General features: G+C 43.6%; 1 protein-coding gene across 1 annotated transcript; it reads right to left on the bottom strand.

Moving 5' to 3' along the window:
* Positions 1-214: 214 nt before the first annotated feature.
* On the bottom strand, positions 215-7,637 carry LOC308327435 (intermediate filament protein ON3-like). The gene is made up of 8 exons (XM_080780902.1): positions 7,094-7,637; positions 5,565-5,773; positions 4,135-4,195; positions 3,953-4,048; positions 2,928-3,092; positions 2,495-2,620; positions 1,758-2,022; positions 215-1,400 (listed from the first exon to the last, which is right to left on the bottom strand). The coding sequence occupies exons 1-8, from the start codon at positions 7,535-7,537 to the stop codon at positions 1,126-1,128; spliced, it is 1,641 nt and encodes a 546-aa protein (XP_080637028.1). The 5' UTR covers positions 7,538-7,637; the 3' UTR covers positions 215-1,125.
* Positions 7,638-10,382: the final 2,745 nt, after the last annotated feature.

Here is a 10,382-nt window from a genome sequence, read left to right as displayed (position 1 = left end):
ACTAATTATCCATAATGTATAAATTATGTATATAGGGTCAACACAGCTAGGCCTTTTCGGGGAGGAGTCAGAATAAATTAGGGACTTAGACTGCTTATTCGTCTCAACTGCTTCATTCATTCATTCATTCATTCAAAACCTTAAACCATAATTTGCTAATTCATTTATTCATACTTTCATTTGAATGAAGGATAAATTCATCACAACGTGGAGATTTCAGTAAACACTGTTTTATTTGGTTTGGTAGCAAAAACAGCACCTCAGGACAACAGTATTGTGTGGGCAGTCTCCTAAGGGGTCGACCGTTGACAGTTACAGGACACACACATAGGGGTGACATGCACTACCTACTGTAGCAGATTTTTAAGACATTAGTTGACCAAAAACACCTCCGCACTGTTTAAGTACATTCACAATACTACTTTACCCATTTCATGCAACCTGTATTTATTTATTATTTAAGGGAATAGCCCTTGTAGTGGAATAGTAAAGTTGCATAGATTGGAGGGAATGTGTTGTATGTTGCTTTTTGTTTTGTTTTTGTTTTTCAACTATTACATAGTTGCAATTTGCCCATTGATCCTTTTTCTCTTTTTTTGTTGCTTGTGAGACAAAAACTTCAAACAACTGTTTTAGTAAAAACAAACATTCATCTTCAAGACATACAAAATGTGACTGACAAAAATAGATTCTTTGGTCCCTTTCAGATCTTTTTTTCTTTTCGGGTCAGGACTATTGCTTCTTTTAGCGGACACATGGAAGGCCTATGGTACTGTAGAAGGAATGGCGAGGAATTGCTTCAGACTGGGTTTTTAGACAGCGGTTTAGTCTCTCGAGACAGACGTGTTCCCACAATTATCAAATGCTTCCGCCTGACAGTCTGTACTTCATTTTCGTGAACACCGCATTGTGATAGGTCGAATAATACCCTTCCAGTCTGAAGAGCAGATTCCTGTACTTTTACCAGGCGGAATTGCACACTCTGTAGCATTCAAAGATTGTGGAAGAGAGAGTCATGGCTTGAGAGACTAACGGTTTGGGGGAAGTGAGCTGTGAGTATAAAACTACTAAGACTAACAGGAGAAGATCCTAGCAGGCCGCGACGGACGCTTTCAGCTGAACTGCTCAATCCTCCACCACCTCGGAGGACTCCGACACCACTGTGCCGTCCTTGGTCTCGATCATCTTGATGACGACACTCTTCTTGTTCTGGACAACGCCGCCGTAGCCGCCGCTGCTGCCGGAGCTGAAGCCGTAGCCCCCGCTGCTGCTTCCGTAGCCGGCACTGCTGCCGTAGCCGCCACTGCTGTAACCGCCGCCGTAACTGCTGTAGTTGCCGCTAGAGTAGCTGCTCTTCAGCTGACTGTCCATGCCACCACCGTAACCGCCGCCGTAGCTCGCTGTTGAGAGGGGACGAGGACAAGAATGAAAATGGGCAATTGAAGAAATCTATCAAGTCATTGACCATCTAGAGATGTTTTACACTTTTTGTTTTACACAGTTTTCATTTGTACATACTTTTTAAATGTGTAGCCTTATGTTTTTATCTTCATATTGTAGGCTACATCCTTTAATACTGTACGAGGAGAGTCATGCAAATGTTTGCCAGAGATGGAATTTTTATGTTTGTTTGCGAATGAAGGGATTGCTTTTAAAGCCTATAGGAAAACGAATACAACACCAGGGTATAATCATGGGAAACAATAATAACCTAGCTGCAGTTATTACAAGGAAATAACGGCAAACTCGAAACTCACAGCTCTGTTGGGAAATGTTGATTGACTGGATGCCAGTGGACAGCCTGTCCTCCTCTCCCTCCAGCAATTTCCTGTAGGTGGCGATCTCGATGTCCAGGGCCAGCTTGACGTTCATCAGGTCCTGGTACTCTCTGATCTGGCGGGCCATGTCCTGCTTGGCTCTCTGCAGAGCGTCCTCCAGGTCCTTGATGCGTTCCTTAGCGTCCCTCACGGCCATCTCTCCCCGCTCCTCAGCCTCTGCAATCTGGGCCTCCAGGTTGGCCCGCTGATAGAAGACAAAGAACAGAAGACATTAACCACTTGTATGGTTGAGTGTAGTCCCCCAGGGATCTGTGCTGGTGTGTTGTTGTTGTTTTTTTACAACGTGTCACGTTGTCACGGTTGTCAGCTTGCCGATCTGTTGTTTTCTGTGGAAGCTTTCGCCACAATACTATACTACAAATGTGTCAATGGTGAGAATTCAAAAAGTTCCGAAAATAAATTGTGTTATTCTCAGTTAAAACTGGCGAAGCTAAAATGTTAAAAACAAATGGTTTTGATTTCAGTTAAAGTGTTTTACTGCGCCATTCCTGGTCACATGACAGTAAGAACAAAAATGGTGGAACAATATCTTTATGATTCTCAAAGACTAATGTCGTATGGCAATTAAAATGACTAAATTAAGTTGCAATGGTCCAAAATATGAAAACAATGATGGCAAACTACAGAAGTCTACTCTGAGCTACATAATGTTTTACCTGTCCCTTGACGCCATCGATCTCTGCTGTCAGTCTCTGGATCATGCGGTTCAGGTCTGAGATCTCTGTCTTAGTGTTCCTCAGGTCATCTCCGTATCTGCTGGCAGATGTCTGCATCTCCTCGTACTAAACAGACATCAGAAAAACAACCAATCAGTATTGATAATGCGCAAATGTTAACATTGTGATTTCAAATGTCATTGTTAGGTGCCAATGTAAGAGATTCAATTTGCGTTATAGCGTTGTTATACTTTTTTGGCGGATCTACAAGCTCACAGCAGGCCGCACTGTGACACGTTGTGAACATGCAGATCAGCTATTTTTAAGCGTATGCACACAGGCGCACAACTACGTTTTGCCTTTGGCTTTATTCTACATGATGAGAGCTACAGTACACGTGTCAGCGTGTGAGTGCATCGGAATTGGACCTCACCTTGGACTTATACCACGTCTCGGCCTCTTGGCGACTGCGGTTGGCTACGGCCTCGTACTGAGCGCGCACTTCGGCCACAATGGCGTCCATGTCCAAGGTGCGGCTGTTGTCCATCTCCACGATGACTGAGGTGTCCTTGATCTGTGACTGTAGTTCACGCAGTTCCTGGAGGAAGAACCATGACAGACATGGGATTAAAACACCAGGCAGAAACAAATCCTGAGACTTCCGTGTCCTACCCGCGATATGAACCCAGGTCGCTCGTGCAAGACGAGTGCAGAACGTTTTACTGTAATGCAATACCTCTAGTCAACCACTAGTGGTCCTACCTGTAAACAGCATCTACATGTCTCAATAGAAGAGCAGGGAGACCACCTCTAACCACTGCACAACATACTCTACCATACATGATACAGATTTATTTAAATGAAGTATTGTATTCACTACAAGTTATGGATTGAAGCTTTTTATATATTTAAAAAAAAGTCATTTCCAAGGATCAACATACAATGATCAACATTGTATAAATTAAAATCCTCAATCCTCTCAATTCAACCCAAGTTAATTCAACCATCTCCTTCAGTTCCAGAGGTAGGGCAAACATCTCGTCAAGATGCTAAACAGATGTGTAAAAACCCATGAATGCAGTAAAGTAACAACCCACACCAAAATGGCATCATATCATAGGGACCATGCCATAACTCAACAAAGACAGCTCGCTAATTAAACCCGGAATAATGTTGATGAAAGCAACCCAGAATTAATCTGTTTGCAATCAAAATAAGCCATGCTTGGTACACGGAATTGCTACCATTTCTACTCTGTAACCTTTATTGATTCAATCAAGGATGGTTTTCTATTTTATAATTTCTTCTCTTTGCTTCTTTTGATTTTATTCTAGTGAGTCTGTGAGTAGTGAGTGCAACCAAGGCCCAAAACAGTTGGTGCTTGTGAGGCCCTAGGGTTTGTCTGAGCCAATCAGGATGCAGTGGGTGAGTGACGTCAGGCAGTGAATCATTGCTTACCTCCTCATAGATCTGTCTGAGGAAGTTGATCTCATCTGTCAGGCTCTCCAGTTTGGCCTCCAGCTCGACCTTATTCATGTAGGCTATATCCACGTCCTGAAACGGAATCGTCAAATCGTTAGGGACAACCGAGCACAGAGAACAAATATGTTCAGTTTATAATATTGAATCTCGATACTGACCTTCTTGATGAGCACAAAGTCGTTCTCGCACTCTGTACGCCGGTTGATTTCATCCTCGTACCTGAGTGCAAACATTAGAGATTGTCATTAGTATAACATTTTAAACTAAATCACAATTTGTCAAGTCATGTTCCTAATCGTCGCTGTTGGGCAGAAACATTGTCTCCATACTTCAAAAAGTTGCATAAATCATCACAATGGGATGTGTTGTGGTGGGCTTGTGCTGTATCTTTACTACTTTTCAATTTGTTTGAAAAAAGATTGTTGAACATTCTGAAAACCTGCATGCTCAAAATGAGAATGCCAGTTTAAAGGTACTGTCTGTACGTTCTATGAATAAAATATTTAACCGATTGAATAATAATTACAATGGAAACACATTTCATGGACATACAAGATAATATGTTACTTCAACACTAGGAGGCGTGAGTACTCTGTCCCTGATGCCGCACCGGTGCAAATGTTGATTTAGAGCAACTTGTGTGTAGTTTCAGGTGTTCATATTTCTCCCTTCAAGCCCCCTCTGACTTCAGTTAACATGCTCCAGGTGTCTATAAGAAGCCAATAGATTTATGCAGCACTGCATCGTCTATGCACTGCTGTGCATGGGTGTGTTTGTTTATGTCATGCATGTGAAAGGTTCATGTCTCAAGTCATTATTTTGTATTGTGTTGGTTTTATAATTCAGGACATGCCTATTGTGTGCTGTCATTCCCTGCAGATCTGCGGTCAGACAGATGTGGGGAGTAGGTCACATAGCGATCAACTCCAGCGTACGGCTCGTTCCGTAGTGTCAAATTACTTGAAACGTAATAATTTCAGAACTTGTTTAAACCCTGAGCCTTGACTGTTCCGAGTCAGTGTATTTTTTTAATTTAGAACAGATGAGACATGCATGTCCATAAAAAATATGAGTCCACAGACCATAAATAATCCTTTCACCTACATGTTCCCTTCAACTTCATTGGAATAATCAATTTAGGGTTAAGCTTATTTTCACACCCTTGCTCCTGATCTTCTAGTCATGTGTAGCCACATAATCCGGAATCTCTGAAAATGATGTCTGGTGACATCTAAATTCAATGTTGTCTCTAAAACTGAGTGGAAACAGTTTAGGGGAAAGGAACTGCATTGTGGAACCAATGCAAAGACTTTAAGGTGGTCCTTCATATTAGATCGGTGATGTGATTGATTTTCAACGCAGTGCATGGTCATTTTCTCCACTGTTCTAGCCCCTACATTTCCCAGACATATCAGTAGGCGGAGATCTCTCATTTTCTGGCTAGGCAAGACTACTGACGGTAGTGACGGTAGTGAATCATAAATTCCAGATATATCCCTCCCACCCTTTCCTCCTGTATTCTTCCTCCCTTCCCTTCCCCACCACCTAAGGGTTGGGTATCAGGTCCTCGTGCCTCACAGACACTCACTTGTTCTTGAAGTCCTCTACCAGGCCCTGCATGTTGTGCAGGTCGGCCTCCAGCCTCATCTTGTCGTTGCCCAGGCCGTCCAGCTGCCGGCGCAGGTTGGTGATGTAGGCCTCGAACATGCTGTCGATGTTGGAGCGTGTGGTGGTCTGCCCCTGCAACAGGTTCCACTTGGTCTCCAGCATCTTGTTCTGCTGCTCCAGGAAGCGCACCTGGTATGGAGAAAGATGAAGCCATGTCATTATAGGCAAACATTTCCCATGAATTTTCGAAATTAGAAAAAGGATACATTATCATAATGTAATAATGAAAATTTAACTATTCTTCTTGGACAATATAATAGGGACGCCAGGTTGTAATTGCCTGTAATGGTGATGTAAACGCTGCTCGCTGACATGAGAGCCACATAAAAGCTTGCATCCTGGACATCAACCAAAATGGCAGGATTCAGCCGCTATTCACAATCAACTGTGTTTATTGTTCTAATCTGCGGGGGCCAGCTGCTCATTGGTCATTCCAGCGTGTGTCTCTCTTTCCATAGGAAGGCCCACTGTACAAGCATCCTGACAGGAGGTCATGTACTGTGGAGGGAGGTGTGCATTTCGGGTTTGGAAAAATGGATGACGAGGAAAGAGGTATTTAACCCCATCCCTCCCTTTGTGTCTTCCTGTTTCACAGAGCAAGGGAGACTGATATCCGTTGTCACGGGTGCCAGACCAGATGAGAGGAGGGGGGAGGGCATGGTTATGAAGCTAGGCAACCTTTTTCATTTACACACACACACACACAAGCAAGGTAAATATTTAACTGTGAGCTAGGTGCGATGAGGGGAGAGAGAGATTGAGAGAGAGGGGGGAGTCACTCCATTGGGGGTGGGAGGGGCTGGAGAACACCGTGGGGGTGGGGAGGCGAGAGAGACATTTGTGGACATTAATAACAGGGTGTGACAACAGGTATGTGATGGCCAGCGACTGAACCTTGCCCCTCCCCACCTCGCTGCTGCATTCTATTCACAGAGCAGCTCTGAAGTCTGGAGGACAGAGCCTCTTGACAGTCAGCTCCTTTGAGCTCCTTTGAGAAAAGCATTAGATATGAGCCCTGAAGCCAAACCCCTAGAGACAAACATTCTTATCTCCTCTGTCTTGACTGCGTTCCGTGGGAGGTGATGAAACCATAAGGGAGATTAAATCAACTTTTTCTCCAAGCCGTCGAACCCAAGGTATTAGCATAGTATTGCAGACACATGGATCAAACCTTTGATCAAACACAGCTTGCATAACCATCATGGCTGAGAGAAGGAGGAGAAATGGGCTCCCCGTGTATAATTAAGTTGTACAAGCACAAGGCAATCTCGACACAGAGAAGGTTCACACACAGACACCTACAAAGTGAAATCATCAGTGTCCAGAGGGTCAGTGTAACTCAGAGAGGTCAAAGCGGACCTGTAAGGGTCAGTTTTGACCTCTCTGAGTTACATTGACACTTTCAATGGGTTTCACTGCATGCTCTTATTGTACAGCACAAGCACTGACCTTGTCGATGAACGAGGCAAAGCGGTTGTTGAGGCTCTTGATCTGTTCCTTTTCCTGGGTGCGGACGGACTGAATTTTGGGGTCGATCTCCAGGTTGAGTGGGGCCAGCAGGCTCTTGTTCACCGTGACGGCCTGGATAGGGACATGGCCGCCCATACCCATACCTCCACCCATGCCCATACCTCCACCCATACCCATACCTCCACCCATACCCATACCGCCACCCATGCCTAGGCCCATGCCGCCTCCGTAGGCACTGGAGCTGGATATGTAGGAGCCACCAGATCCTCCTCCATAGCCCCTGCTGGGTCCTGAGCTGCGGACGCTGTAGCTCTGACGGGAGGCCACACTGGGTCCGCTGTAAGACATGCTGCTGAAGCTCCTGGGGGCCGTCCCCGAGGAGGACGACTTGACACTGTAGGTGACGTTCCTCTTCACTGACATGGTGAGTTCTGGAGTGGCTTCAGACTGTACTGAGGAAGGATTAGGCTGGCGGGCAGGCTGGACGGCTGGATGGCTGGGGAGAGACCAGAGTGGATAGACAGAGCACAAGTTAGTGAAGTGTTTTTAACTGCCTGCCGTCATGGGAGGGGATTGCAGTCAGCTGCGATTGGCCAGCAGCTACGGCTAGAGGAATTTCTGTCGGGGAAAACTTGTTCTTTTTCTGGATTGTCAGGGAGGGCGTGTACTGTATCATTCCCATTGTTTGTTAGATTCTTAGTTAATTAGGTTTGTAGAAAGTTAGTGAGTGTGTGAGTGTGTTAATGAGATAAGTTAGTTAGTTAGTTAGTTACTTAGTTATAGTGTCTTTCTAATTTTCTATCTTTCTTTCATTACTTTCTTTCTCCCTAAATTCCTCTCTTTCTTTAGGGATTACTCTTCTAAATGGTATGCAGCTGCTCTTGCACAGCGTGTGTGTGTGTGTGTGTGTGTGTGCGTGTGCGTGTGCGTGTGCGTGTGTGTGTGTGCGCGAGCGCATGTGTGTGTGTGTGTGTGTGCATCCCATGCTCCCATCATGGCTGTCAATTAGACAAGTTTCTTGATGTCACAGCTAGTTGAATGTGTCAGAGTGCAGTGACCTGTTGTTATAGTAGTATGCATTTCTCCAGGCCTTTTTCATAATGTGAGGTTGACATCTTTTTTATACCTTGCTAAAATTAGCGGGGTCATCCCTATGTTCCCCAGGTTCTATGTTCCCCAGGTTCTATCATCCCCACTTACCTATAGGGTTTAGGGTAAGCGTTAGGTTTCTGGTTTAAGAACTTTAGTGTTTTGTACTACCGGTATACAATTGTATGTATAGTACAGAACAAATAATGTTTGTTTTTGCCATCTTTGTTGAAGAGTCTGAGCAATTGTTTTATTTTATTTTATGCCAGTGTTAATTTTTAGTTGGCTAAGACTAGATAGTTTAAGTAGCCTAGGCAGGCCTAAAGTTCAATGGATTGTTCAAAGACTGAGCTTAAATCAGAATTTGCTACTAAAAGTAACACTAAGACTAAGTTAATAAAATACTTTTAGTCTTACTAGAATTACTAAAATTACTAGGTTAGGTTTCTGGTTTAGGTTTATTCTAAGTGGGGAACAAAGAACCTTTTTTGCATGGTGGGGAACATAGAACCTGGGGAACATACTGTAGGTACGCTCCCAAATTAGCTGACATACAGTTATTTAAGGTTGTCTTTGAAAGTTAGAATATGTGAAGTTAAATCAGGGCTTTCACGTAGCTTCATTCCCCTTCTAATTAATAAATCTTCCTAAACTGCATTAGCTTGCTGCACAAGCTGAACCACCCCACCCCTAATGCAATTTACATTATTCAAATGCACTCCAAAGTGAGTTTCACTCATTTCACAACATTACACACATTGCATCTTCAGGCAATACATTGGGTGGTCTTCTTATCAGAGACAAGAGATAAGCATCATGCCAGTGGTGGAAAGTAACTATAAGTATTTGTACTCAAGTACTGTACTTAACTTAAGTACAATTTGGAGTTACTTACTTTACTGGAGTATTTCCAATTTGCAATACTTTTACGTCTAATCCACTACATCTCAGAGGCAAATGTTGTACTCCACAACAATTATTTGAAAACTAAACTAGATACAAGTTACTTTGTTTATGTTTATTATTATTACAAAACATACAGGGCATTTACATAATTAATTTCTACATTGTGGTATTGATACTTGTAGTGTGAGTACAAAATGTGAGTGAGAGATATTTTGATCAAGTCAGCACGTGTGAACAGTTTCCAAAATGTTCAAAAACATTTGAAAGAAAAAATCTATAGAAATCTATAAAACTTTCCAAAATGTCACATAATTTTTAAATAGAATCTCCAAGCTCACAATTAATGAACCACAACCAGAAGTACAGAAAGTAGCCTACAGGCCTACTTCTTGCACTTCCGGTTAGGCACTTTAGGCAGTAGTTCATTCCAGGTTTATCCCCTTGTGACATGGAGATAAACCTGTTCATTTAACTCATGTGTTACAGGTTATGTGTATATGCAAAGAAATGAACTGCGCAAACCAGCCTGTTGGCCTGATTGTTGGTGATAATTTACTTGACATTTAATATACAGTGTCAGATGGACGTGAGGGATGGCTGTAAAAATGCAGAAGGCTGCTGAAAAAAAAGTGCTTTTGCATGTGTGTCTACAGATGCTTGCAGTATGTTTGTGCGTGTGTGCGTGCGTGCATCCATGCATGTGTGCGTGTGTTGATGTGTTTGTGTGCGTGTGTGCGCGCACATGTGTGTGTGTGTGCGCGCACGTGTGTGTGTGCGTGTGTGTGTTCCGACTGCTTCCTTATGTAACTCCAGGTACTGTAGATGAGTTCACATGACATTTCGTACTTAAGGCCTTTTCAGACGGGCAGCGACTGACACGCCTGGTAATTCGTAATTCGCCTGCAAAATTCATTTTTTTGTGTACATGCAGAGAAGTTGAGCGTGCTCGTTTCGTGCACACTCCCGCGACTGACTATAGACCTGGATAGTGTTGAGCTTTTTTTTTTAACGCAAGGGGAGTCGCACCCTCATGAGCAGACCTGGAGCAGACCTGTCGTTGATCCAGGCGTCTGCGTCACACGCTCCCCATTTGAAAAGGCCTTTAAATCTAGCTTGAAGCTACGCTTTGTCTTAAAATGAGTAAATGACCATGACGGTCCCAATGACACCGATGTGATAAATGTCACATTTGTGACCCTCAGGAGTCACACAGTGATGAGGCCCATTCCTGAACTGACGGCGCGACATTACGAGCACAAGTGTCACCTTTCCG

Source organism: Protomyctophum bolini, assembly GCF_963924005.1.
Source record: "Protomyctophum bolini genome assembly, chromosome: 13".
Taxonomy (NCBI): domain Eukaryota; kingdom Metazoa; phylum Chordata; class Actinopteri; order Myctophiformes; family Myctophidae; genus Protomyctophum; species Protomyctophum bolini.
This window is presented reverse-complemented; position numbering and strand designations above follow the sequence as displayed.

What these genes read in the sequence shown, in the direction of transcription:
- LOC308327435 (XM_080780902.1), bottom strand. Translation starts at nt 7,537, where the DNA reads ATGTCAGTGAAGAGGAACGTCACCTACAGTGTCAAGTCGTCCTCCTCG. An exon ending in GTAGAGGACTTCAAGAACAA is followed by an intron (nt 4,196 to 5,564) that starts GTGAGTGTCTGT and finishes GTTTGCACTCAG; the next exon opens with GTACGAGGATGAAATCAACC. An exon ending in TCGATGGCGTCAAGGGACAG is followed by an intron (nt 2,023 to 2,494) that starts GTAAAACATTAT and finishes GTCTTCTATCAG; the next exon opens with CGGGCCAACCTGGAGGCCCA.